A 27,391-nucleotide genomic window follows, 5' to 3' on the forward strand; every position below is an offset into this window, starting at 1 on the left:
GCTATCCTCGCTCTGGGTTCCTTGAGCCTTACAGCCAGCCACTGGAACGGGCAGCCACTGCTTCCCACACCTGATGGGAATCCCTTGCCATTCCTTCACAGTGAGGCTATTTACAAGCACCTGACACAGGGCATGTGCCACTACGAATGTGGTTTAATTGTCACAAACTGCAGCATCTATCTTTTCATGTTAAGAGGCAATGGAGGAGGTGGAGGATGAGGGCGGTGGCTCAGAATCAGGCTCCCTGGAGCCAAACTGAGGTGCAGGTGAACAGTCTGGAGCTGCTCACAGATGCAGGCTATTAGCCAGGCTCAGCTGTGTGAAGGTGCTGGTTTGCCCCCTAAAAATACCACTTTAACTTTCCAGTGTCATGTGTTCACACACACACACACACACACACACACACACACACACACACCTCAATATACTCTAGTTAAGTGAAATTGGACTTGAGGGAACAGCTTGAAACAGGAACATTCCAGAAAGCCCCGGGACAGGAAAGAAATAGTTGCCCCACTTTGCCTTATTCCTAGTCTAGAAAAGGACGTTTTTTTGTGAGTGGAGGAAGCCCAGGAAGCCTTTTCTAGCACTTTCCAGAGGAACCCTGGAAGACTCTAATCTCATTCAGCCCATTGGTCACAGCAGGATGAGTTTTATCCCCAAGTGTTGAGCTGGGGAACCAGCTCTGCCGTAACACCCTTGAGGGAAGGTTGATCCAAAACTCTGAGTTATTCAGGGGAAGTCACTGTTAGTTACCTTGTTGGACTGCCATAGGCTCCCTCAGACTCCCTGGCCACTCAACACTGCTAGGTGAAGTAAATATTGGGGTGTTAGGGTTTGTGGTGTCAGCCGGCCCAGCCTCAGTGGGAGAGGATTGGTTTTGGCCTCCATTTTGCAGAGACACATCCACTCTATTTCTTTACCTCAAAAATGTGGAGTTATGGGATCAGAGCAATAGTACAGCAGGCAGGATATTTGCCTTGCATGAGGTCAACCGGGATTCAATCCCTGGCATCCCATATGGTCCCCCACACCTGCCAGGAGAAACTTCTGAGCGCAGAACCAGGAGCAACCCCTGAGCATGCTGGATGTGGCCCCAAAACAAAAACAAAAAAAGTGGAATTAGGGGCTGGAGCAATAACACAGTGGGAGGGCATTTGCCTTACATGTGGCCCACCCAGGTAGGTGGCCAACTAGGCCAATTCCAGGTTCAATTCCAGCACCACCAGGAATGGTTCCCTGAGCACCACCAGGAATGATTCCTAAATGCAGAGCCAGGAGTAACCCTGTACGCTGCCTGGTGTGGCCCAAAAACTAAAAAGTGGAACTGAACACTCCTCCTGGCCCTGCATTTTCTGATATTCTGTACTGGATTGATGTGTCGCAGTAGCCCCTGAAGAGGAATCAAAAATCAAGCTGAGAGTAGCCAGGCATTATGCTGAGCCAGTGCCAAGGCTCAGGCAAGCCAGGTCTTCATCTCAAGCCTGTTATGCTGTGAAGAAGCCCGTGAAGGCCTTTGGGGAAAGGCTCTAGACTTCCTCAGCTGTGTCCATGGGTGGCCCAACTGATACTAAGGGAAGTGCCCTCAGGTGTGTGCCATAGGGTACCACAGGCAGGGAGAGGAGGCTATGGGGACAGCCGGCTGTGAGAGTCATTACCACATATCTGACCAGGCCCGACCGGTACAAAAGGGGTCTTTATTGAGGTCTGGGTCAGGATTAGGCACTTGGCCAGAGCAGCAGTTTAAATATGAGGCAAGCAGGCAGGAGTTAGCCATGCCCAGGGTCAGTTAGGGCAGTCAGGCTATCGGCACAGAATCTTCCCCAGATGAACAGAAGTTGGGGGAGGAAGTGGACGGGAAAGGGGCCACAGAGCAGTCTGGGTCAGAGGCCTGGTGGGGCTGGGCAGGAAGCACTGGTGGCAGGTCCAGCAGGGAGGGAACCGGGCTCTCTTGCTCCACATGCCCCTTAGGCCCAGGCCGGAGCCTCTGGTGGGGCAGCCGTGCTGGAGGGCCTTGCAAGGCCTCACTTCTTCACCTTGGCATCGTAGGTGCCTGCATTCTTGTAGGCACTCACATAGCCACTGTCATCCAGGATGTCCTGTCGCCCAGCGATGCCCTTGCCCTTGCCGCTCTCATCGAAGCGCTCCTTGTGGGAGCCCGTGTACTTGCTGGTGTCAGTCAACCGCTCCACAGCACCCCCTGTTTTGGCTTTCTGTTGGAGACAGTTCCCTTGGGTAGGAAGCCAGCCCTTCCCAACTTCCCCCAAGCCATGATGCCCCACATATAGCCCACCTCCAGGGCCACCCAAAACCAACAGCGCACTTACAGTGACGCCCACGTTGGCTGGCTCCTTGCCTGCCACCAGCTGGCAGATGGCATCAAAGGCCTCCTCCTTGCTCTTTCCTTTGAATCGCTTGGCAGACAACTCTTCTAGAGCTTTCTTGAACTCTTCATAGTTGATGACCCGAGCTGACTTTGCCCTGCCGGGTGTGGGGACACCATGAATTCTCCCCAGGTATGAAGACTTCCCTGGCCCCAGCCTCCCTCCCACTAATCCTCCACCTGAGGCTCACTTGACTTTGGAGAAGACAATGTCGACGTCGGTGCCAGTCACAGCCTTGCCGTCGGCCACCTTGCAGTCTTTGCACAGCTTGGCCCAGTTCTTGCCGTTCATCTCTTGCCCGCTAGCCTTGGGGTCGCCATGGATGGCAAACTTGCGGAAGCTCTCCTCCAGCCCAGCCACGTCTGTGCTCGCTGCCATGCCCCCCTGTGGAAACCCATCTTCATCCAGCAGCCCCCTCCCTCCCCGAGCTCCTGCATTCTCCACCTCTCCAGCAGTGCCTGGAGAAAGGGGCAACCCCACAGGGTCTCCCTGGGCCATAGGGACCTAAGGAAGAGCACCAGGAGGCAAGGTTCTGTTGCTCAGTGCCAGCCCAGCCCTGAGTAGAGTGGAGAAGCTGAAACCATGATGTCCACATGAGGCTGGGAACAGAGTAGCACTGTCCAGAGAGGCTGGGAGGGCAGCAGCTGGGCCCAAGCTTTGTCTGACCCTGGCACTAAGCCTGCTGGGGTGGAAGTGAGAATGGCTGAGTGCTGGGGGGGAGGCCCTGGCCAGGATGCTAGCTGGGCAGGTACTTCAGAAAGACTGTGTACCATCAGGCCACGAGGGCCCAGCAACACCTAGCCCAGGCTGAGACGGTGCCAGAGCACAGGCAGGGGTGGCTGCCCTAGGCAGGGGTGCAGCTGGCCTGGCCAGAGCCTTGTTACTATTTGCTGTTAAACAAAAACATGAGGGGAGCAGGAACTTAGGGCTGGCCTGGCCACAGTTTGTGAAGCCTAGAGACAGTTGCTAAGGGAGGGTGGTGCTGCTTGGAGAGCGTTGCTAAGGGCAGGATGGTGTCAGGGCGTCTCAGGGAGAAGCTCCCAGGGCGTCTGGGCTGGGCTGGGGAACAGGGGCCCACGGGTGGGGCACACCAGTACTCCCAGTGCCTGGGGCACAACTGTGGCTTCCTGGCCCCTTGCCACCTATTGAGACTGTAGCCTCCCCATCTGTAGGGTTTCGAAGAAGCAATTGGGGGGATTGTCATAGTGGGGGTTGTGGCTCTACGCCTGCACAGGCATGTCAGTGAGTAGGCTGTGGTCTTGGCCCAGGACTTCTCACACCTACAGCCCAGCCGGATTCTGGCCTCCTCAGGCTCTGCACCTTTCTTCTCCAGGGGGACCCATTAGCCACACCCTGAGCACCACCCTCCCACAAACCCGGTGGGCCTTGCTCTGGTCACCGCACCCAGGACCTGTTCCCTCTGGATACGCCCTTTGCCTGGTCTCAGCCTGTCTTGAGCACACCTGCAGCCTGGCCCACCCCCCTCAGCTTGGGTCTGTGGGCCTAGCCCAATCTCTGTATCCTCGCTCCCACCCTATAGGCTCCACCTCATACAGAGATCTCCTGAGAATATCAGTCCCCGAGACCTGTCAGGCCCCCGGCCACACCCACAGTCCTCATCAATGTTCCCCACAAACACACACACAATAGCAACCCAAGCCCTCTTGACCACACCCCAAGCCTGCACTGCAGTAGCAGCCTGGGACTGAGGCCACCCAGCCCCCACTCCCACCTCAAACCCATATTCATAATCTTACATGCCACACCCGTTGCTCCAAGCCACACCCTTACCCTGTTGTGTTCTCCCACAGCCTTCAAACCCCACTTTCATTCCCGACCACACCTCCCCACTAAAGAACGGGATACCTACCCATGTCCACAATTACACACTTGCACTTGCAGACCCCTACATCCTATACGGCAATATCCCTCTGTCTGCTCAGGCCTATCCAGTTCCACGGTGGTCTTTTGACCACTCTGAGTTCTCCAGAAGCATCTGTGCCTCTCTACCTTGGAGCTTCTTGAGACCCCTGGTCCAATCCCTGCTACCACAGACCTAATTGCTGGCAGCCAAAAACAGCAATTGCTGAGACTGGGCGTCCTCAGCTCCTGCAGCCATTGACCCTGAGGGCCCACAATCCCCTGATCACGCTCCTGTCTAATTGTCTGCTGCAGCTTCCAGCCAAGGCCCCAGAGGCCTGAAGCTTGGTTCACCCAGGGTATAGTAGTCTGGACCGGGTTTGTGGGGAGGGGGTTTGCAGGCACAGGATGCTTGTTGGGAGGACTGGCAGGATCCAGCCTGCAGTGATGGCTTCAAGGCTGTGGGGACGATGATGGGACGATGATGCTCCGTCATCTCAGGCCCCAGGGTCTGCAGGCTGTGGATGCGGCGGCCACACCCGTGATCTGGGGCCACCCGCCTGCACCCGCTGGGACAGCTGGACACATCAATCAGCGGGGCGCTGGGGGTTGGGGGCACGCTGGGGTCTAGAGAGGGCCTCTCGACTAGCCGCTGCACAGCAGTATCTATGGGGTTAGGTTAGGGACCCCTTCCAGGCCTCTCCCACCACACCCCCTTACTTATCGTGCAGGATACAGAGTAGGGTCGGCGCCCGGGTCTCCTACCGGCTTCTATCTGGTGGCTGCTCCTGCAGAGCGCCGATGGACAGAAGGACGCGAGAATGGACCCACGGACGCGGGAGACCAGGCGGCTCCGCAGCTCTGCTCCCTGCCGGCTCCGGGGCGGGACTGCAGCCCGGGCGGCTCCGTCGTATTATCCCCTGTTTCTCGGTCTCCATAGCGACGGAGTCCCACCCCCGGGGCTGTCTCGGCGAGAGAGTGACCAAGGTCACGCTGGCTCCGCCTCCCGGACACCGCCCTCCCCGCGCTCGGGCTCGGCGGGGCGGGGACGCTGCCAGCGCCCAGCGCTCACCCGCCGAGCCCCGACCCGCGCGCGGGGTGACCGGCCCTCGGACGGGGGACGGCCGCTCCTGGGCTCGCCCCAAGGTCGAACCCGCAAGCCAAGGCCTTAGGGAGCTGGGGCGGGGCGGGGTGGGGCGGGGTGGGGACATCTCCTGACCCCCGTTCTTTCTCCAAGGGTAGAATCGAACCCAGGGGACACAAAGGGAGAATGAGGGGTGTCCAGCCCCAGCATCCCGGCGCACCCACGCGACCCTATGATCCGCGAAATTCTCTGAGTCCGCGATCTCTTTTTGGCCTCTTCCCTTTGCTGGCACCCCGGTCTCTGCTCCCTGCTATCTCCTCAGAGCCCAAAGCCCGGTTTCCCGTCCAGTGTCCGGGTGAAATCCCCATTGTCAAGAAAGATCACCTCCGGTCAGGGCTTTCCTGGCCTGTGCAAGGCGAGTGTCCTGGCGTTCCTTCCTCTGCCAGTCCTGCTCACGGCTCAGCGCACCCCTCCGGTCCTAGGCCCTGTGCACACTGTCCTCGGGGACCCGCGAGCCTCGCCGTTAAAAATAATAATAGGGGGCCTAGGGAGAGATAGCATGGAGGTAGGGCGTTTGCCTTGCCTGCAGAAGGATGGTGGTTCGAATCCTGGCATCCCATATGGTCCCCCCGAGCCTGCTAGGGGTGATTTCTGAGCGTAGAGCCAGCAGTAACCCCTGAGCGCTGCCGGGTGTGACCCAAAAACCAAAATAATAAATAAATAAATAAATAAATGTGGGCCGAAGAGAGAGCGCAGCAGTGGGGCGTTTGCCTTGCAAGCGGCCAGCCCAGAACCAATGGTGGTTCGAACCCGGGCATCCTATTTGGTCTCTTGTGCATTCCAGGGACGATTTCTGAGCGCAGAGCCAGCGGCCGGGTATGACACCCCCAAAAATAAATCAATGAATAAATGCACGGTGTTCGCAAAAGCATAAAAAAGTTTATTGGCGCATTAGTCGTTGGGGCGGGTATTGCTGAATCGTGGGGGGTGGGTGGGAGGCCGATCCCGCCGGCCTCAGGCGCCCCTAAAGTGCATTCGTTGTGGCGACAGAGAGAGAGTCGGGCCCGCCGCTCCTCTTCGGCCCTGTGCCTCGGCACGGCTAGGGCAGACGGGCCTCGCCGCCGGGCGCCCCCGTCTCGCCGCTGCTCAGGCTCACGAACACGGCGGGCGCACGTGCCTGCAGCGCCAGCGCCGGCTCCCGGCCCTTGGCCCCGGGGGCCGCCAGAGCGGCGCTGCCCAGGCGCGTTTGGGCCACTGGGATCTCGTCCATCGACTCGGCCGACGCCGCGTGGTAGGCGCCGGCAGGTCCGGCCGCTCGCTCTAGCTCCGAGCTGGTGTCCTCGGAATCGGAAGGGGAGCTGGAGCGGCTGTCGCCGGGGGCCAGGAACCCTAAGGGGTGGAAGGGAAGGTGAGGAGAGCTGCCTCGGGCCCGCCCTTCCTGCGCGGCGCAGGCCCGCGAGGCCCGACCGGGGGGGCTCACCCGTCTGTCCGGGAGCCACTGAGTTTGGCACCTTACACACACGTCTTTTCCTCTTTTCCTGCAGAGACAGGGAGAAGCACTGGGTGTCCCCTGCCCACACCCTCGTGGCCCAAAGCATGAGTGGGGCGGGAGAGCGGCTTCCTTTCCCGTCCCTTCCAGCGGGGCCGGGCGTCCAGGGAAGTCCCCTCTACCTGGGGTCTGATCCTGGGGGGCAGAGCCAGCATGTCTCGGGAGGAGGGTGGCAGAGGCTCCACTTGGCCACTGGTCGCTAAGAAGCCTGAGGAGCTGCGGAGAAAGCGGACAGGAAGGGCTAATACTGTTCCCTGGAACCGGCTGCCACCTCCCTCCCAGAGGTACTCAGGAGCCCCTCCCCTGACCCCGCCGCAGGCGACACTGCCCTGCCAGGAATGAGCCAGGTGACACTCACTTGGCGTTCAGGGTGGCCAGCCTGGCATGGCCAGGTGACTCGGGGCGCACCTGGCCAGAGGGCCGCACGAAGTCCGTCTCCTGGGGAAGGTGGAGGGCAGGGGGGCAGGAGGGCTCGGTGTGGGCCCACCCGGTCCTGGCCACAGAACCTCCTCTCAGGATGTTCTTCCAGCTCAGCCTCTGCTGGGGAAAGCTGCTCTCAACTCACTGCAGCGAACCCCTGCACCCCACCTGTCCCGTCCACTCGTCCCGAGGTCACACACCTGCCCAGGCCAGGAGACAGCCACCCCGGCCCTCTCCGCCCCTTCTGGGATTCCAGCCTCTGGCTGGTCACAGCAGGCACGCACCCGCTTCTCAGTGCACGCTGCATCGCCTTCGCCCATAGAAAACCCGCACTTCAGTCTCTCCCACCACTTCGGTCTCTGCGTGCGTTGGGGGAGAAAGATGGGAGGAAGAGTGTGACATCACCCCAGCCCGGCCCAGGTGGAGGGGAGAACACAGTGAGTTGCAGACCCAAACCCCGGACAGCGGGAGGTCGTGCAAAGGGCAGAGGCCTGCACCCCAGTCCGAAGGATGCGCCCAGCTCCGCCGCCGCCCCCCTGGACAGTAGGTGCGAGAACAAAGCGCCGGGATGCGCCAGCCGGGCTGAGCGGGAATGGGGGTGCAGGGCGGGGGCGGGGCTGTCCCGGCGAGGCCACGCCCCCGTCGGGGGGAGGGGAGGCACCCGGACAGCTGTCGCCGGCCCGGCAGCTGTTTCCATGGAGACCCAGGCGTCCTGACTAATGCAGAGATGACACTGGAACAGCAACGCCGCCGTCTCTAAAACAAGCCTCTGTTTGGGGGCAACGGCTCCGAATTGGGGCCCCTCCCGCATTCCTGCTCTGGGTGGGGGGTGGGGCTGCCGGCGGGGCCCAGGCATATCTGGGGGACTAAGCCCAGCCGCAGGGCCGGTGTGACTAGACACTGAAGACTCGGGCAAGCGCCTTGCCCACCTTTGCCCATGTTGGCCCCTCTGGGTGCAGGGGGGTGGTGGTGAGGATGCCAGCCTAGCAGGAGTCCGAAGAGGAATGGGGTCGAAGGTCAGCCACAGGCCGCCTTCCTGAAAATTCTTCCCCATAGCTCTGTCCCCCCCCGTGGACTCAGCACTTCTTTGGGGTCTGTGGAGTGGGACAAATCCTGCTGATGGGCTCCAGGAAGGGTGCCAGGAATCTCTGAGGATGGGCTGAACCATCAGTCTGCGGGAGAAGTCTGAGGCACCCCACTTCAACCCTCACCCCTCACCCAGCTCTCCCTGGCTCCTCTCCCACCTCAGCTTCCCCTTCCTGGCAGTGAAAAGCCCCATCCTGCCCCCCCCTCCCAGAGGCCTCCCTTTTCAGGTGTTTTTTTTTTTTGGGGGGGGGAGGGTGGAGACCATATCTGGTGGTGCTGATTACTGACTGCACAGGGGATCATTCCTGGTGGGGCTTGGAGGATCAAACTCCTGTTGGCTATCTGCAAGGCAAGTGCCTTATCAGCTGTTCTTTCTCTCCAGCCCACCCTCAGGTTTTTGGTTTTGTTTTGTTTTGTTTGGTTTGGTTTGGTTTTTGGGCCACACCCGTTTAATGATCAGGGGTTACTCCTGGCTATGAGCTCAGAAGTCGCTCCTGGCTTGGGGGGACCATATGGGACGCCAGGGGATTGAACCACGGTCCATCCTAGGCTAGCGCTTGCAAGGCAAACACCTTACCTCTAGCGCCACCTTCCCGGCCCCAAAGTTTTTTGTTGTTGTTGTTTTGTTTTTTGGTTTTTTGGTTTTTGGTTTTTGGGTCACACCCGTCGATGCTCAGGGGTTACTCCTGGCTGTCTGCTCAGAAATAGCTCCTGGCAGGCTCGGGGTACAACACCCTCAGGTTTTTTTTGCAGGTGGTATCAAATGCCCCCGCTGCTGGCACATCAGGCACCATGCCGAGGCAGGTCCCAGGTTCAAGAGTCCAGGGTCAGCCCTGCTTCTGTGCTCACTGGCTGCAACTTGAGGTTGGCCTAGCTCTGGCCACACAGGGAATGAGTTGGGACAGTGCCACCAGGGGTGAGGGCAGAGTCCTCAATGGGGTGGCAGGGATCCCCACTCACAGCAGCATACCCCTCGGCCTGGTGCACCCCTGGCAGTAAAGACCTGAGAGATGGGGTCCCCAGCCCTCCTTCCACCACCCACCAGCTAGTGTTTGTATCCAGTTGCCATGAGGACTTGGGAATCCAGGGCCCAGCCTTTCCAGCAAGGCCTGCCTGGGCCCCCTGCCTTCCCAGTCCCAGGAGGCTCTGGGGACTGGGCTCCCCCACCCCTAGCTGCTGACCTCAGGAAGCAACAGGGCGTGGGAATGGGGATAGGCTGGCCAACAGCTGGGCTGGCCCGGCCCAACCTTGGGCTGATGGATTCCTGCTTCTGAGTGCAAGACCTTAACTCTTCCCAGACCCAGCTTCTCTGGAGCCTTTCAAGGTCTCAGTCAGCTCTTTGGCAACCCAGGTGTGGCAATGCTCCCTGCTCACGGTTGGTTGGAAGAAGAAGCCGGGTACTGGGGATAAGGGCTCTGGGTCAGAAGCAGAGAACCCAGAACTCCCTCCTGTGACTCAGTCTCTGGTGCTGCAGCCCCGACCTGCTCACTTCCAAGCTCCCACAAAAGGTTCATTCCAGCACACACAGGGGGAAAGCATGGAGACAATAGAAAGTGGGGAGGACACAGGGCTCCTTTGGGTTACCCCACACTAGAGCAATTTGGCAATAGCTTGGGACAAGATTCTGTGGCTGGCTTACCTGTATTCCAGCTCTCCTACCCACCCCATGCCCCACTCCCATCAGAGTAGGCCCCAACTTCCATCACTTCTCTACCTGATTAGGCTGACTCGCTGAGGGACAGGTCTTGAGCTCCTGCAAGTCAGGGGGCTTTGCCTCCTGCGGTGAGCGATGACGCACGATGTACTCATAGGTGGAGAGCTTGTGCCACACTGGGAGGCATGAGTGAGGAGAGGATCAGGGCAGTGCCCACTGAGTTCAGAGGGAAGTGAGGGAACTTGTGGGAGCACTAAGCCCGGGAGTAAGACCCACCACCAGCTAGCCAGTAGGGCAGGACAAGGCTTCAGGGAGCTCCAGACCAACTGGGAAGGCAGAGCTGGGGGACTCACTGAGATAAATGTGGAAGCAGAGCAGGTGGCCAAGCAGGCCGATGGAGAGCAGGCCCAGCAGGATAAGAAGCATGGCCAGGACTAGGATGGTAGGAGCTCGGGTCTCCACAGGGGCAACAGGTAGAAATATGAACCACCTATCAGTGTCATTCTTCAGGTCTGTAAGGCACAGATGGGTTGTGAGCAAGGGACGAGAATGGGGCCAGGCAGGGGGCAGGGGGTAGGGACAGAAGACTGACCTTGAAAGTGGCTGTCGGTACGCAGTTTCATAGGGTTGACAAAAAACTCCACAAAGACATAACTGGCTACCACCACAAGGAGCAGGACACCCAGTAAAGCGGTCACCACACTGTGCAGAAAGAGCCTGGGCCCAGCCGTGGGAAGCTGTCAGGACTCAGTGCCCAGCTGGCTGTAAGGGCCCAGAGCTCAGAAGGGCCCCCGGTTGGGATGGGGAAGCCTCTGGCCCCACTCCTCAGTGACCACAACTCAGCAACCAAAGATGAGGGCAAAGGTGAAGGTCGGCGGCCCCTCCAACCAACCCGGCCCACACCTGTCCTTGGCCACAGGAGCCTTCCCGCACAGCCCCTCAGACCAGCGAACCGGGACTCCAACACTCCCGACCCAAACCCGTGTCATCCGAAGGCTCACAGTCTCAGGCTCACACGCATCCCCAAGACACCCGCCCTACCCTATGCCATCGCCCGTGCTCTCACCGGTAGTTCCTCTCGCCCACGCAGTTATTTAGCCACTTGCAGTGATGGTCAAAGCCGCAAACACATTTATTGCAAGCACTGCAGTGCTTGGAGCGCTCGCTCCTGCATTGGGGACAGAGCACAGCTTGATCTAGCTCAGTCGCCCCTTAACCCCTCCAGCAGCGCCCCGGCCCACAGTGCGCCTGGCAGCGGGGAGCACACGCGCCCTCTGGCGGCACTCTGGGGCGGGGGATGCAGGGAGGATTCCCCAAAGAGCCCCCATAGAGAGGGCGTTACTGGCCCACTCTGTGCCCGTGGGAAATAGTGGCCTAATGTGACAACTAGGGCTCCTTTCCAAGCCAAGACCCCTGCACCGACCCAGAAGAGCCAGGTAGCAGAACTGTAAGAACCAGGGTCCACTTGGATCTTCCTGATAGCGTTTTGGGAGCGCCGGTTACCTGCTCATTTATGAGAGTGTCACTGGTGTTCTTCCAGAAAACCTCTGTTCTTTAGGGCTGGGCTAATCCAAGGGGAAACAAAGGATAGGAGTGTGCTGGCATGGAGAGGGGACAGGACCCCCTGACACAGGGGAGGCCACATTAGGAAGGTTAAGTGAGACTCCTAACCCAGGGGAGAGAGTATCCAGGGAAGCTCCCTGGGGAGTGTGCCCCTTTGGGGCCTGACCTCCTCTGTCAGAACTGGAGACTTCTAGAAAGGGAAACAGTTGCAGACAGACAGTGTGGGTTCAAAGTCCTCAGGGTCTTCACTCATACCCTGGCTTCCACTGTCTGATGGAATCTTTATAGAATCAATGTTCCACTTGAACAGGCGACTTGGCTTTCTTAAGAGAAGTCAAGAGCTGCCCTTGTCCAGGAGACAAAAGTACAGGCAGCAGCCTGGGCCAGCCCAGGGCATGAAGACTTTGTGTGTTCTGACCTCTTAACCACTAGCACCAGAATTGGGGCCAAGCAAGGGACCTCTCCGGGAAAGGAAGTAAACTGGCTGCTCAAGACCATGCGTGAGTTTGCTGCTGCCCATGATAGCTCAGGCCGAACTTGGCCTTCCTGGACCTGTATTCTTCCTCCCGACACCTGAAAGATGCAGCCCAGCCTGTAACAAGGTTGCAACTGAGGGCTCAGCATTGGATAAGGACTCAAAGGCCAACTCCCCTAGCCCGCTGCACCAGGGAAGTGGTAGATTGAGTCAGGGTTACTAATGGATACAGACACCAGGATTCCCAGCTTCAATGTCTAAAAATGCCACTCCTCATCTTCTTCTAATCACTGTTTCTCACCCCTCCCCAACTTTATTCTTTCTATCTTTTTTGGTTTCTGGTCCACACCTGGCAGCACACAGGGGTTACTCTTGGCTCTGAGCTCATAAATCACTCCTGGCAGGCTCAGGAGACCATATGGAATGCTAGGGATTGAACTCGGGTTAGCCACATGCAAGCCCTACTCACTATGCTATTGCTCCATGCTCCCTCCCCACATCACTCAACTTTCTGACACTCCCTCAGGATACAGGCTAGCATACATGAACATCTTGGGCATTGGGCCACTGTCAGGCCCTAGGCAAACCCCTTGCTAAGTGGGATGCATGCGCCCCCCCAAAAGGCATGGTCCATCTCACTCACACATTCACATCACACAAGTTGCAGTGCAGGTTCTCGATGACGTGTGCATGCTGACTGCGGTTGAAGACAGGCAAGGGCCCTGCATAGCTCTTGAACCGCACATTGACATCTGCTGGGTCTATGGTGATGGCAGCCAGATGCACCACAAGGTGGCAGAGAAAGATGGCACCTAGAAGCTGGCCCAGCAGGTTAAAGACTCACTACCAGCCAGATGGGAGTCCCACTCATGCCTCCTGGGCTGGAGACGGGCTCTTCATATCCAGGCCATGCAGAGACTTGGCCTGGGCCCCAACCAGTCCTCGGGTTCCCAAAAGCCTCCATATGTCACAGTTCTGCAGCATCCCCCTGTGTTCCACAGAGCCCCAACTTCATGGCTGCAGGCCCAGCTCAGGTATGACTACTCTGCCCTCAGAACCTGCTCTAATTTAATCATCAAAAAGCTTATCCTCTACAAACAAGGAACCTCAAGTCCAAGGGAAGCAATTCCTTTGCTTTAACATAAAGTTAGCTCCACAAGGGAGGGCAAAGTGGAGAATCACTCCAGAAATGAGGGGCCAGAGCACCTTGCATGCAGCCAACCCAGGTTCGATCCTTGGTATCCCATATGGTCCCTCAAATAATACCTGCATGCAGAGCCAGGAGTAATCCCTGAGCATCACCAGATGTAGCCAAAAACTAAACAAACAAAAACAACCAAGCTCCCACAGTCTCCCCATCCTGGAGGACAGCACTTGAAGTCACTGAGCCTCTACAATGTGATACATTCAGAGCCCAGCCAGTTGCAACCTGGCTGATGTTGCATTTCCAGGACTAACTGTGCACAGCACAGACAGGACCAAATCCAACTACCCATATCCTCCATCTCTCCTGAACAGGCTGACATCAACCCTCTACAGTCATACTTCAGCCATCCACTGTCCTCCTTTTCTCCTCTGCTTGCCTCCTGCACCACAAAATCCCTCTCCTGTCTCAGGAACCTGGCTGTGTCCTAATGGGCTAAGAAGGTTTTATGACCTATCACATCACCTCTAGCCTTGAGGCTATGGCTCAGGCAAGAATATCTTATCCAGTTCATGACTGTTCCTTAGCTTCCTGCCTGGGTCGTGAGTCTGCCCTTCACTTGGTTCCACCGTAACCTTTGCAAGCTGAAACCTAAAGGTGGTCCTTGCTTAGAGGACTCTCAACAGTCAAGTTTAATCTGCAGCTCTTTTTTTTTTTCTTTGTTTTTGTTTAGGGGGTCAGAACGTTTAGCAGTGTCTACTTCTGGTTCTGTGCCCAGGGATCACTCCTGGTAGTGCTCAAGGAGCCATACACTGGGCAGAGATTAAACCCAGGTCAGATGCCTACAAGGCAAGTGCTTGAAACAATGAAATCTGGATTTTCACATGAGGCCTCTTGTTTTGAAAAAGTTGACAAGGAAATAAATTTTTCTTTATACATACATATGCATATATGTATGTATGTATGTATGTATCTGCAGATGGAACACTTCATATCTATATCCACTCTGTCGGTTACTTAGTCTGCAATTAAAAACAGAAAGTCTAGGCCAGCGGAGCTCAGGGCTGCTGGTCCTGACTTACTGGGCGCTGAGGTGGAGGGAAGCAGGGGCTTCCAGGCCAGAGTTGTGTTGTGGCAACAGAGAACAATAGAGGAAATAATACAGGCAGCTGGGGAGACAGGCTGAGTCCCGAAGGTGGAGAGCCTCCAGGCCATATAAGGACCTGCAGCCTCATTCCTGAGCAGGAGGAAGCCATTAGCTTAGAGCCATTTGAGGCAGTTCCACTGGGTGGGACTGTCAATCTGTGCCTCTGAGGGCACTTGAGCTGCACAGATTCAGACAGGCTGGAGAGAGTAGTGTGTGTGGTGCAACCTGTCTGGAATGGCATCTGGGTGAGAGAGCCTGATGGCAAGGAGGCTGAAAGTGGGCAAAGCCATTTAAGAGAGGCCACCAGCCATGCTATGTAAAAGTTAAAGGGGTGGAGCTGCTGGGGTGGGAGACGGCTAGTGGAGACAATGGTTTCCAGGCCTTCTCCTGCCCCCACAGTCTGTGAGCGCCCACCCATGTAACACTGGCCATCTTCAAGCTGAGCCCCCAGAGCTAAGGACTGTCTTCCCTGTCTGCCACTCTCTGGCCCAGGCCAGTTCCAATCCCAACTGTATATTTTGTATACCCAGCTCAGTTTACAGGGGCTCTGAAAGCATCTTTGTTGAAAGGAAAGAAGGTGCAGCCGGGAAAGGGGATGACCAGATAGGGCAGATAGGTGAGCCCAAAGCAATGAATGTGCATGAAGCCAAACCCTTCTCTAGACACACTGAACTGCCTGCTATGTGGCCTGAGTGTGTCTAAGCCTCAACTTCTTCATTAGAGAGGTGGACAGGGGGCACTCAGTAGGAGCTACTCATTCTTGTACATTGTTCCTTGCTTGGGTTCTACTTGCTCCAAAGCCTGAACTTTCCCAAGTCCCTGGATGGCAGAAACCCCAGGTGCTGAGGGAGGGCTGCCACTTCAGAGCTCCATGAAACCTGATACTCAACCACACTAAGAACTGAGTCCCTTGGGGGCCGGGAGGTGGCGCAAGAGGTAAGGTGCCTGCCTTGCCTGCGCTAGCCTTGGACGGACCTCGGTTCGATCCCCCGGTGTCCCATATGGTCCCCCAAGCCAGGAGCGACTTCTGAGCGCATAGCCAGGAGTAACCCCTGAGCGTCAAATGGGTGTGGCCCAAAAACCAAAAAAAAAAAAAAAAAAAAGAACTGAGTCCCCAGTGACAGTGCTGCTTTCACAAGGTGACAGTCTTTCAGCCCAGGGCAGTGAACTCACAATCCAGGCTCCAGCATTCTAGGATTCACAGATACCACACCTTCAAATGCTTAGACCCCTGGGAAGTGGGAGAGACCCATCAGATGGCAAGGGGGGAAGGAAGGGAAAAAAGAAAAGAAGAAAGAAAAGTTGGAAGATGAGGGGGAGAGGAGGAGGGTGGATGAAGAGAAAGGGACATAGAAAGGGGTCTAAGGGAAACAGGGATGCTGGCAGAAGCTGCTAGGCCTGATACGCCCAAAAAGTGTGGAGCCAGGATCCAGTTCACTCAAATGGACTGATGCTGGGTTTTCAAGCCCTCTTGCCTGCCCTCTTGTCCTCTTGTCCTAGCCCTCCTTCCTGGAGACCAAGAATATCTGCACTCACTCTGGTAAGAGCTTCTCAATCCCCAGCCTTGTAGCCATATCCTCTGCTCCTGGGAGCAGGACCAGGGCAACCAGCACACAGCATACAAGGCTCCTCTGTCTGTCTGTCCCATTCCTAGGAGCCTCCAGCACATCTCTGTCTCACCTCGTGTCCATGGACTCACCCTCTACAAGGGTCTGACCAGTGAAACCCCCAAAGTCCCAGTCACAGCATTAAATCCGTCCATAAGTAAAACCACATTTGAAATGTACTGGGGAAATTACTATGTAAAAGAATTCTACCATGACTCTTTGAAAAGTGAAAAATTCTTCCACAAATGGAATAATTACTCTCTAATTGATCCCTTGTCCAGCTCTGGACATAATTAGCTCCACCAGTGCCTAATAGCTCTCTCTTGGCTGCCAGGGATCCTGTAGGCCCTCAGGCTGGGCACCCAATGGCTGTGGGACTATCAGTGTCCCAGGCAGGTAGTGGGACTGGAGTGAGGCCTGGAGCGGAGCCTCTGCCCAGCCATCAAACTGCTACCACCCTCTTCCATACACTAGCCCCACACTTTCCAAGGATACAGCGTAGCCAATAGACAACCAGGGGCGAGGCAGGAGGGGCAGGAGGACCCCAAAGCCCACCACAGCGAAGAAGATCAACACCAGCCAGGCCAGAATCTGCAGGGGGTGCGGGGGCCAGCTCCACCCATTCCGGCGCGACAGCTGGCCCAGCACCTCTGAAGAGGATCTGCTGGCCTTCGCCGCAGCCGCTGTCCACACAGTCTTCTCGGGGGCGGTCTTGTTGGAGGGTTTGTTGCAGATGTTCATCTCCAGGGGGAGAGAGGACAGAGTGAGCATTAGCCTGGGGAGAACCAGACTAGAACCCAGAGTCTGCCACCAGTTTCCAGCTGGGGGTAAGGTACAGGCTGGTACCAGAAGTCTTTGACTGGCTGGAGCAATAGTACAGTAGGTCAGGCACTTGCTTTGCACACAGCAGACCTGGTTTTGATCCCCAGCATCTCATATGGTCCCCAATTGATTCCTGAGTGCAGAGTCAGGAGTAACCCCTGAGCATTGCCAGGTGTGTCCTCCCAAAAAAACAAGCTTTTGTCTCGTTATTCTGCAGGGAGAACCTAGGGCCCCGTTGACCAAGAAGGGCTGTGGGGACAATGGTGCAGGAGCACAGGCCCCAGGTATTCACTCTGGCTAGCCAAGGTCAAAGAATTCTGGGTTTCTCGGCGTGGCTGCCTGTGAATCAAAGGGCTCTGTGCCTGCTGCCATCAAAGTTAAACCCAAGAAGACGCATCTCATCTGGTAACAATAGCAGGCAAGGCCAGCATGATGAGAACACATGCTGATTCTATGAAGATCAGGGGCCCAAACGCAAGTGCTAAATGGCCCCTTTTGCCGGGTTGAGGGTACAGGAAGTAAGAGTACTCAGAATGGGGGTATTGGTATAGCCTCTGCCCCTTTGCATGGAATCCCTTAAAAACTGGGGTCCCTCATCCATCTCCTCAGGATTCAGCAGGGCGACTTGCAACTTCCAACACCTGGCTGAGAGCAAAATCCCTTTCTAGATGCCTCATCCCTGGAAGGAGCTTGGGGCTCTGAAGCAATTGAGGTGGGCTGATGCACTCTGGATACTCAGGCGCCAGCCCAGACCACTAGAGGGCAGCACTCCTCCACCCTACCCGCATCCTGTGGTCAGTACAGGCTTGGTGGCCTGTCATTAGGGAGGAAGTGGCTACCCCATTATCTGGGCCTGAGGTGGAGAGGCAGGCGGCGCCACCCTTGGCGAGACAGGACCACTTTGAGTTCTTGCCGAAAGATCTGAAGTGGAGCACATGCTAGCAAATGGGCGCATCTTTCAGGACACCACCCCCTAGCCGCCCACACTGACCCCCACCCCTGATCTTCCTGGCAAATGATCCACACTTAGTTCACCAAGATCCTCATTGCCAACTGCCCCCATTCCCTCACTGGGACGCTCTCCCCAACATCCCATGTGAATGCAGAGGCCTCCATGCTCGCCTCCTCTGGGCAGTTCATGCTACCCTTGGCAACACTGTGCCATGCTGAGCATATCCTGAGATTTATTCACATCTCTTTCTCGAAGGCCCAGTCTTCTAGCCCACAGAACATACCTTGTATGTAATAGGTGTTCAATAAATGTTTGCTGGCTTAAAAACATCTGAAACAAAGAAAACAAGGCCATAGTGAGGGGACAGGACTCCACACCCACCTCTTCCCATCTGCGTCCCCCCACCCCGCCTTCAATCCTTTCCCCCACAGCATTCTTCATTGCCACCTGCACTCACACCTCCCAGCTCCTCTACCCATGGGTTACCTGACTGCTGGGCATTTGTTCTTGGCCCTTTGTGCCACCCTGGGCTCAGAGCCCCTGCCAAACCTGGACTGGTTTTATTGAAGGTGCCCTGAGTTGTCCCATCTCAGCACAGGAGGCTCCAAAAATGGGGGGCACTCCTATGGCAGGTATGAAACTGCCAGCTCGATGACTGGCACAGCTTAAGTGTCAAGTACCATCCCAGGGACTCCGCACTTTGGGATTCCCAACACCAAGGCAAAGTGTGAGAACTCTAGCACAAAGCAACCAAGTATGTGACCCACAGGGAGCACTCTTAAGTGTGAGCCAAAAAAATGCAGCAACAAAAGGAAGGGAACAGGAAAATCAATCCACTAAGTTGCTAAATGGAGGCCAGAGAGAGGGCGCAAGGGTTACAGACTTGCCTTGCAGCCGTTCTGGTTAGATTCCCCAGCACCATACATGGTCCCCTGATCATTTCTGGGATCACTTCTGAGCACAGAGCTATGACTAGCCCCTGGGCACTTCTGACTGTGGTCCCCAAAAGATAGGTAGATTTTTAAAAAAAATAACAAATGACAGGTACCAGAGTGGTGGTGCTAGAGGTAAGGCATCTGCCTTGCGAGCACTAGCCTAGGACGGACTGCAGTTTGATTCCCCCAGCATCCCATAAGGTCCCCCAAGTCAGGAGCGATTTCTGAGCGCATAGCCAGGCGTAACCCCTGAGCGTCACTGGGTGTGACCCAAAAAACGAAAAACAAAAATAACCAATAGAAAGACCTTTGTCTTCTCCCAGGGCCTCAACTTGACTCCTTTGTATATTTATTTGTTTTGTCTTCAGTAAGCACAGAAATGAAGAATAAAAGCCCCAGTTTGGGAGAATCTGGTTCCTGGCCCTGTGTTCATGACCTTTCTTCTCATCTGAAAAATGAGGCTGCCTAGGACTCTGCACAGATCAGCCACACAATGGGACAGGCTTCCCACAGAAATGCCCCCTAAATGATAGCCCTCTGGCATGTCCTGGGAGGTCACACCCTGTCCTGTAGAACTGCAGTTGTAGAATAAAACCCACTGGTATGAGATCACCTCAGGCACCATGTTTCTAAATCCCATGTGAGGGGTCTGAAGAAGCAGGGTAGTGGTGAAGAAATAATAAATCAAGTCAGTCAGGAGAGAGTAATGGAGTCAGTGGCTTCTTGTGGCTTCTCCCTCGTGGTGTCTGCCAGAGCCAAAAACTAGAACTCTTCTTTTCTTTTCTTTTTTTTTTAAAGTTTAATACTTTAATCCGTCTGCCAACAAGACGCCCACCAGGGCCATCCCGGGAAGGAGATCTTTCTTTATTAAACTCTTTCCCAATACCAGGATGGGAAAGGCTGAGGAACACAGGTGGGCTTTTACATATCAAAAGAGATTTAGGATTAGAGAAAATAGAAAGATGGGGGAATGCCTTTGTTTTGGATTAACAGCTGCATCTTACATGCAGCCATAAGACCCCACTGCCCACTGCTACCCTGGCTGCATTTGTGAGGAGTTGCTGGGGACTGGATGAAACCTTCCTTCATGTTTCTTCTGCTTTTCTAGATCAAAGCACAGAGTGAGGAGGCTGGCAGGGGGACAGGAGGAAAAGCAGTCACCACTGATGATTAACAATCACATGTAACAAGGGGCTATGGAGCAATAGCACAGTGGTAGGGCATTTGCCTTGCATGTTGCTGACCCAGGATGAACCCAGATTCGATCCCCAGCATTCTATATGGTCCCCCGGGCCTGCCAAGAGCGACTTTTGAGCACAGAGCCAGGAGTAACCCCTGAGCACCACTGGGTGTGCCCCAAACAAGCAAAAAAAAATTTTTTAAATAAAACAATCACTTGTGACAGACCAAAAGGGCTTAGAAGATGACTCAGCTCCAGAGCATTTTCCTTTGCATGTGTGAGGCCCTGGGTTCAATCCCTGGTACCACATGGTCCCCTGAGAACTGCCAGGAGTGACTCTTTTTTTTTTTGGGGGGGGTCACACTCGGCAATGCTCGGGGGTTACTCCTGGCTCTATGCTCAGAAACGCTCCTGGCAGGGGACCATATGGGATGCTGGGATTCGAACCACTATCCTTCTGCATGCAAGGCAAATGCCCTACCTCCATGCTATCTCTCTGGCCCCTGGGAATGACTCTTAAACACTGAGCACAGAGTAGCCCCCAAGCACCACCAGGGGTCAGGGTGGGGGCGACCTCAAGGGAATGGAGAGATAGAACAGTGGGCAAGGAGTCTGCCTTACATGCAGCCATTCTGGGTTTAATCCCCGGCACCTCATGTAATCCCCATGAACCCTGAGCACAGAGGCAGGGTAAAGACCAAGCAAAAGTAAGTGAATTGCAACATCTCATATAGTTCTCAGAGCCCCATCTGGAGTGATTCCTAAGCAGAGCCAAGAATAAGAGCTGAGGGGCCGGAGAGATAGCATGGAGGTAGGGCGTTTGCTTTGCATGCAGAAGGATGGTGTTTTGAATCCAGCATCCCACTGGATGTGGCCCAAAAACAAAAATATAAATAAAAGACAGAAAGAACATCTTTGGGGCCAGAGCGATAGCACAGCAGTAGGGCATTTGCCTTGCACACATCTAACTCCAGTCAGACCATGATTCGATTCTCGACAACCAATATGCCATACACACACACACACCCTGTGCCTGCCAGGAACAATTTATGAGCACAGAGCCAGGAGTAACCCCTGAGCACCGCCGGGTATGAATCAAAACACCAAAAAAATAAACTATCTTTAAGAATAAGATTAAGCTACCTCATTTTATATGTTTAATATGAAACAGGGCAGTTGGAGCTGGAGAGTTAGTACAGGGGTTAAGGCACTTGCCTTGCATGAAGCCGTCATGGGTTCAATTCCTGATATCCCATATGGTGCCCATGTCCTCCCTTTCTGCCCCACCCAAGCTCCAGCAGGAGTAATTTCTTTTTTTTTTTGTTTTGTTTTGTTTTTTGTTTTTTTTTTTGTGGTTTTTGGGTCACACCCAGCAGTGCTCAGGGGTGATTCCTGGCTCCAGGCTCAGAAATTGCTCCTGGCAGGCACGGGGGACCATATGGGATGCCGGGATTTGAACCGATGACCTCCTGCATGAAAGGCAAATGCCTTACCTCCATGCTATCTCTCCGGCCCCAGCAGGAGTAATTTCTAAGTATAGAGCCAGAAGTAAGCGCTGAGCGAATACTGCTGGGTGTGGTCCCAAAGCTAAATTATAATAATAATAACAATAAATAGGGGCAACATTAACCTTTCAAGTTGTCCTTCTGACCCAATGTCCCTTGGTCTTGGGAAATCCACTCCTGGTGAACAAAGCTCTAGGAATGCTGACAGGTGAAAAGAACCTGAGCAAGGGGTCTGGGTCTGGTCAGTCCTGGGCTGAGGCATCCCAGCACCCCAGCAGGACAGCTGAGGGTTCTGAGAAAGTAAGAGCTCAGTTTCCAAAGAGGACCAGGAGGGGAGAGGAGGTAATGGGAGGGCAGTGTGACAGGGCTGGCAGGGTGATGATGACAGCTAAAACAGGTCTGGGAGGACAGAGACCTGAACCACTAACAAGAAAAGTGATTGAAGGCGAGGACAGAGGGCTGGGCCTGTAACAGAATCTGGTTCTGGTTCCTGCACAGATACCCAGGAAGGAGCTGAGAACCCACTTTACACAAAGCCACCTCCTCTGGTCTCCTTTATTCATCTTTCAAAATCATCTACTGGAAGGCAGTTGGCAATTGCTACCCAGCTCTAGTACACATCCACCCTTGGGCCCAGACATTCCATATCGAGGTATTTATCTTAGACATATATTCACAGAGTACACAAAGTTCATTGCTGTCTTGTTTGTAATAATAAAGGACACCAACAATGTAAACAAATTCTAGCACAATCCACAGGATGGAATGCTTCACCACATCACAGACAACGAGGGATGAAGTGACCTTTGCGACACAGTTCAGGGAGAAGAGCAGGGATGTGGTAGGGGATGTGCCGAGGAAAAACAAAGGAGCAGAGATGTCCAAGTTCCCACATGCAAGGATGAAGCCTCACCAGAAGGGAAGGCAAGAGGGCAAACCAGGCAGTCCCTGGGAGGGGGATCTGATTGGCTATTTCTTTTTTGCATGCGCTGCTTTTTGGGGAAGCAATGTTCTGTTCGTGGATAAATGAACGCCAGCTGTAGTCTCTTGCCCAAATGATCCCAGTGCCAATGTGCTTTCGAGATGCAGAGCCCAGAGCCACCCAGACAGGAACAAGCTGGCTGCCCAGGGTGCTCATTTCACCTAGACAGAGATTCTGAACTGTCCTCCAGCTACAGAGCATTGCGGAAGGGCTCAGGCACTGCTGCGGGCCTTGTCAAAATTGAACCCAGACAACCAGGTCGGACAACAGACAGGTTGCTGGGGAGGAGCCTGTGTCAACCAGAGCCAGCTTGTCTCTCTGGGCTCTAACCCAAAGGGGAGGCACCGAGAAGGTGTGCTCTGACTGCCCCTTTCTTCTTCCAGAGGAATTTTAAGTGTTGGTTATCCTTTGCAGGTTTTTCCCTAGGATCTCCTTGTAAATGAGTTTCACAGATGGCTATTTTGAACACTGGCTGCATGGTGCGCTCTGTTCTACAGAGGCGCGTGTGACGCACGCACACATGCACACACACATACATTTCTGAAAGAATTAGGAAACAGACTCTTTCACTACAATTGCCTGCAGGTGTCAGAGACATCTCTGGCTTTTAAATTCAGGAAAATGGGGGCTAGGGCATAGCAGGGAGGGCTTTCATGGGGCCAACAAGTTTTGGTCCCCAGCATACCACACGATCCCCTGAGTACTGCCAGGAGTAAGTCCTGAGCACAAAGCCAAGAGGAACCCCTGGGTTTTGGGCCACCAGTTGTGGACCAAAAACCAAAATAAGGGGCCAGAGAGATAGCACAGCGGTAGGGTGTTTGCCTTTCATGCAGCTGACCCAGGACTGATGGTGGTTCAATTCCCAGCATCCCATATGCTCCTCCGAGCCTGCCAGGAGCAACCCCTGAGCATTACTGGGTGTGACCAAAAAATTTTAAATTAAAAAATAAACTTAGGGGCCCGGAGAGATAGCACAGCGGCGTTTGCCTTGCAAGCAGCCAATCCAGGACCAAAGGTGGTTGGTTCGAATCCCGGTGTCCCATATGGTCCCCCGTGCCTGCCAGGAGCTATTTCTGAGCAGACAGCCAGGAGTTACCCCTGAGCAACGCCGGGTGTGGCCCAAAAACCAAAATAAATAAACAAACAAACAAACAAACTCAGGGGGAATGATGATAGGCCGCCTTTGAGATGCACCTCACAGCTCAAAGAGTGAGTGAGGAGAACTCCCAGCTGCTCTCTCAGTCAGGGTCTCAGATGTGGCTCTCCACCCCACCCCTTTTCCTCTCACAAACATCACATCACACAAGAGTCTAATGCCAGGACAAGACAAGCTGAAAACCTCAAGCATTCCCGGAGTTGGCATGAGCTACCAACATGTCCTGGGCCTTTCTCCTCCAGAAGCCACTACTGCAAACAAGAATTCAAATGAAGCCAAGACAAGGGGAACAGGGAAGAGAGAGACACAGGCCTCAACCAAGGCCCTCGGGAGCAGGGTAGGAGTAGGGGATGGCCAGGCAGCTACTTTTCACCAGGATCAAATCACATATTAACAGCAACGAAACTGGGCCCAAAACACCACCATTCCCTATGAACAAAGTTGTGGCACAACAACAACAACAAACAACTGGGAAGAAGAAAAACAACAAGAAGATCTGGACTAATTAAGCATCAATGCTGCATCACATAATTATTTACAAACCCGTCTCCCACCCGTGCCCAAAGGCAGATAGCACCCCGTCCATGTCGAAGGAGAGTCTGTCCATTCTGTCCACTCTGGCTGAATCCTAATCCAGGCCCCATCACTGCCTTTGGATGCTAAAAAGTCTGAGTGATGTGAATGATTGTCAGGAGCTGAGCGGGCACTTTCCCGGTGTCAGGCACTGCTCTAAGAGCCAGATCAGAATTCACACACAACTTCACCAGCATACTAAGGCAGGTCCTATCCTTGCCAGCATGCAACAAGAACATGCGAAGGCAGGGGCTGGACAGACACTGCCATGGATTAGGACTTAGCTTTGCACCTAGATGGCCTGGGTTTGATCCCAGGCACCACATATGATCTCCATCGCTCCGCCAGGAGTATGAGCACAAAGCCATACTTAAGTAGTAAGCCCCGAGCAGCACAAAGTGTGGCCTCCTCCAAAATAAAAGAACATGTGGAGGAACCTTGCCACTGCACAGAAAAGGGCGGCTGAGATTCAGAAAGACCAGGCCCAGGATAGGGCCTGTTGTTTGCCTTGCATGCAGAAGGACGGTGGTTCGAATCCCGACATCCCATAAGGTCCCCTAAGCTTACGAGGAGCGATTTCTGAGCATAGAGCCAGGAGTAAACCCTGAGCACTGCTGGGTGTGACCCAAAAACCAAAAACCAAAACAAACAAATAAAAGGATAGGGCCTGAGACTGCCAAGGGCACGACACACCCAGAGGGAAGCACCTGTCAAAGCTAGAAAGTCATCGCAACTTCCCTGGGGGCCCTTCTGCCGCCCCAGGGAGCTGAACCCCACTGCCAGAAGCTCCTGCCAGGCTGCCCTCATCCCTTAACCTCGCTGGCTGTGTCCTGGCTGGACTTGGGCCTTGTCCCCATCTTTGCTCTCTCTCCCCAAGCCCCCTTCTGCCGTACCCGTAGACAAGCTCCTTATTTTTTGTGTTCAGCGTTCGGGTCCCCATCGCTAACCACTGCTCCCCACTTCTCGCATCACGATGTTTTCTGGGGGGGCGGTTGGGAGCCCGGGAGGGAACCCCGCACAAGGTGGGAGCCTCAACCTGAGGAATGCGACGCGGTCCCGGGGATCCCGGGGATCCCGGGGATCGGGCCCAGCAAACCAGCCGGCCGGGGGCAGCTCAGGTCGGAGAGCCCCAGCGGGGTGGCATGGCATGGCCGGAGCTGGCGTGGGGGCCAGGACTCCCGCTCACCTGCGCGTCTGGCGGCCGAGCCAGCCCGGCCCCGCCAAGGTCACCCAGCGCTCAGTCCCCGCGCCTGGCCGTCCACCTCCCCGGGGCGCCGCTCTTCAGACCCTCGCCGCGGACACGGCCCTCAGCAGCACCGGGCGGCGGCGCGCCCCGGAACGGGGCCCCATCCCGGGCCGCGCGGCGGAGGTTGGGCCGGCGATCGTCGGCTCGGGCGCAGGCGGCTGGCGGGCTTGGCCGGGCCGAGGCGGGCAGGGCCTGGGCCTGGGCCGGCGCGGGGCCCGTTTCCCCTGGCAACGGCGCGGGCTACGGCGCCTCACCGCGGACAAACCGCGCCGCTTCACTTCGCGCGCCTCATTCCATGCACCCCTCGAATTCACTTCCCTGTGCATCTTCCCGCCCTTTCCCTTTCAAGGCCCCTTTCCTCCATCCTCTGTTCAGTTTGTCTCCCTGAAATCCTTCCTGAGCTCCAAGAGTTTCTTTCTAATCTGAGACCGACGTTTTAGGAGCTCCTTCCCAGCCCCCCAAGTTGGGCCCTGAGCTCTAATGGATGATGAGGTGGTGAGTCCTAGACCTAGCAGGGGGGGCCATGCATGAGGACCTTGATCCTTAGGGAGACTACAGGCTAAGTAAGGGAAGACTAGATCTAGAGCAGGAAAAGCACAAAGAAATGAAAGGAAGTACCCCAGATATAAAAGGGTGGTGTGGAAACTCTTTTAATGCAAATTATCCGCCTTTATTTCACGCTGGGGATGAAAAACAAATCCAAGCGCCAAGTGCACGTTACCACTGAGCTAGGGTTCTGGCCGAAATGTCTCTCCTTCCTTTATCCCCTTTAAATAGAGCATAAAGGAGATGGGAATTGAGGTCTGAGAAACCCTCTCTGTGCTGTGGGTCCTCTCTGAGACTGAGGCCACAATCCTTGTCCCATCCTGACATTGCCCTGTCATGACTGAGCTCCTGACAATATTCTCCACCACAAGGCTTTTTGGGTTTGAAGTCTGCTGCACTAGAAATAAGGACAAGCACCTGCTGATTGTGTTTGGTTTTTGTTTGTTTTTTTCTCCCCCTTTGGGGGGAAATAGGGCATGACTGGTGCTACACCCAGCTGACCTCAGGGCTTACTCCTTGGCTCTGTGTTCAGGGGTCACTCCTACGGGGGATCAGGGAACTATATTAGGGTACTGAGGATAAAACCTGGGTCAGTGGAAAGGCCAGTGTAAGCACCTTATAATTATAAGTACCAACCATATCTCATACTCATATCATATTTCATACTATCTTTCTGCTCCAAGTGTGTACTTATATTAGAGGGACTGTACCTTCTTGTCTCCTGCCTGGGGGACCTTTTACACTTCCCTAAAAAATCTCCTTCTTGGGGTCACTCAAAATGGATTGTCCTATGAATTCAAGATTTCTCAAAAAAATGTAGAAACTTTGCCTTCTCTAGCCATCCTAACCAAATTTCTCAAGGCACTAAATAGTGAACAGCTGGCTGGGCTACCTTTTCAAAAATGGACTAGACAGATGTCCACAATACTGAAACCATAGCCTACTAGAGAAACAACAGAATAGGGCAAGAGTGGTGATACAAGAAGTAAGGTACTTGCCTTGCATTAAGTCAGCCCAGATTCTATTCCTGGCACCCTATATGTTCCTCTGAGTCCAGCTATTGTCAACTGTAGCCCAAACCTCTTTCCACCACCACCACCACCCCCAAAAAAAGAAGCAACAGAACAGAGCTAAAGGCTCAGCTCAGGGGCTGGAGAGATACAGCATAGAGGTAAGGCATTTGCCTTGCATGCAAGACGATGGTTCGAATCCCAGCATCCCATATAGTCCCCTGAGCCTGCCAGGAGTGATTTCTGAACATAGAGCCAGGAGTAACCCCTGAGCACTACTGGGTGTGACCCAAAAACTAAATATTTAAATAAATATTTAAATAAATAAATAAATAAATAAAGACTCAGCTCACTGGGCTCAGCACATACTTTGTATGGGGGAGACCAAGTTCAGTGCCAAGCATCACTGGATCCTTCCCCAGCCCACCATCACGCCTGACTGCCAGGTGCAACCCCTAAACACAGAACTAGGAGTAGCCCCAAGCACAACAGAGTGTGGCCTGAAAAGAAA

At 54.8% G+C, this 27,391-nt stretch overlaps 2 protein-coding genes across 7 annotated transcripts; both read right to left on the reverse strand.

The window, feature by feature from the left end:
- Positions 1 to 1,678: 1,678 nt before the first annotated feature.
- Positions 1,679 to 5,141, reverse strand: TPPP3 (tubulin polymerization promoting protein family member 3). Of its 2 annotated transcripts, none has more exons than XM_049786467.1 (4): positions 4,965 to 5,141; positions 2,575 to 2,768; positions 2,328 to 2,481; positions 1,679 to 2,213 (listed from the first exon to the last, which is right to left on the reverse strand). In XM_049786467.1, exons 2-4 carry the CDS (start codon positions 2,760 to 2,762, stop codon positions 2,025 to 2,027), a joined length of 531 nt encoding a protein of 176 aa, XP_049642424.1. In that variant the 5' UTR covers positions 2,763 to 2,768; positions 4,965 to 5,141; the 3' UTR covers positions 1,679 to 2,024. The 2 variants fall into 2 exon arrangements, with proteins under 2 accessions (XP_049642424.1, XP_049642425.1); XM_049786468.1 differs by having other exon boundaries at positions 5,010 to 5,130.
- Positions 5,142 to 6,247: 1,106 nt separating this feature from the next.
- On the reverse strand, positions 6,248 to 25,454 carry ZDHHC1 (zinc finger DHHC-type containing 1). 5 transcript variants are annotated; one of them, XM_049786390.1, is made up of 13 exons: positions 25,265 to 25,454; positions 18,031 to 18,077; positions 16,469 to 16,714; positions 12,719 to 12,894; positions 11,104 to 11,205; positions 10,630 to 10,754; positions 10,391 to 10,549; positions 10,098 to 10,213; positions 7,582 to 7,656; positions 7,236 to 7,414; positions 7,000 to 7,093; positions 6,809 to 6,866; positions 6,248 to 6,717 (listed from the first exon to the last, which is right to left on the reverse strand). In XM_049786390.1, the coding sequence occupies exons 3-13, from the start codon at positions 16,712 to 16,714 to the stop codon at positions 6,428 to 6,430; spliced, it is 1,620 nt and encodes a 539-aa protein (XP_049642347.1). In that variant the 5' UTR covers positions 18,031 to 18,077; positions 25,265 to 25,454; the 3' UTR covers positions 6,248 to 6,427. The 5 variants fall into 5 exon arrangements, with proteins under 5 accessions (XP_049642347.1, XP_049642345.1, XP_049642346.1 ...); XM_049786388.1 differs by having other exon boundaries at positions 7,498 to 7,656; XM_049786389.1 differs by lacking the exon at positions 25,265 to 25,454 and adding an exon at positions 22,281 to 22,365 and having other exon boundaries at positions 7,498 to 7,656.
- Between the last annotated feature and the right edge of the window lie 1,937 nt (positions 25,455 to 27,391).

This window comes from Suncus etruscus, chromosome 14, assembly GCF_024139225.1.
Source record: "Suncus etruscus isolate mSunEtr1 chromosome 14, mSunEtr1.pri.cur, whole genome shotgun sequence".
NCBI classification, from domain to species: Eukaryota; Metazoa; Chordata; class Mammalia; order Eulipotyphla; family Soricidae; genus Suncus; species Suncus etruscus.

Excerpts from the sequence above, each read along its gene's own strand:
- ZDHHC1 (XM_049786388.1), bottom strand. The coding sequence starts at position 16,714 with ATGAACATCTGCAACAAACCCTCCAACAAGACCGCCCCCGAGAAGACT. Across the intron at positions 11,206-12,718 it reads AACTTGTGTGATGTGAATGT|GAGCGAGCGCTCCAAGCACT; the intron begins GTGAGTGAGATG and ends TCCCCAATGCAG. Across the intron at positions 6,718-6,808 it reads AGTGGCTCCCGGACAGACGG|GGTTCCTGGCCCCCGGCGAC; the intron begins GTGAGCCCCCCC and ends TCCACCCCTTAG.
- TPPP3 (XM_049786467.1), bottom strand. The coding sequence starts at position 2,762 with ATGGCAGCGAGCACAGACGTGGCTGGGCTGGAGGAGAGCTTCCGCAAG. Across the intron at positions 2,482-2,574 it reads ATTGTCTTCTCCAAAGTCAA|GGCAAAGTCAGCTCGGGTCA; the intron begins GTGAGCCTCAGG and ends CACACCCGGCAG. Across the intron at positions 2,214-2,327 it reads CAGCCAACGTGGGCGTCACT|AAAGCCAAAACAGGGGGTGC; the intron begins GTAAGTGCGCTG and ends TGTCTCCAACAG.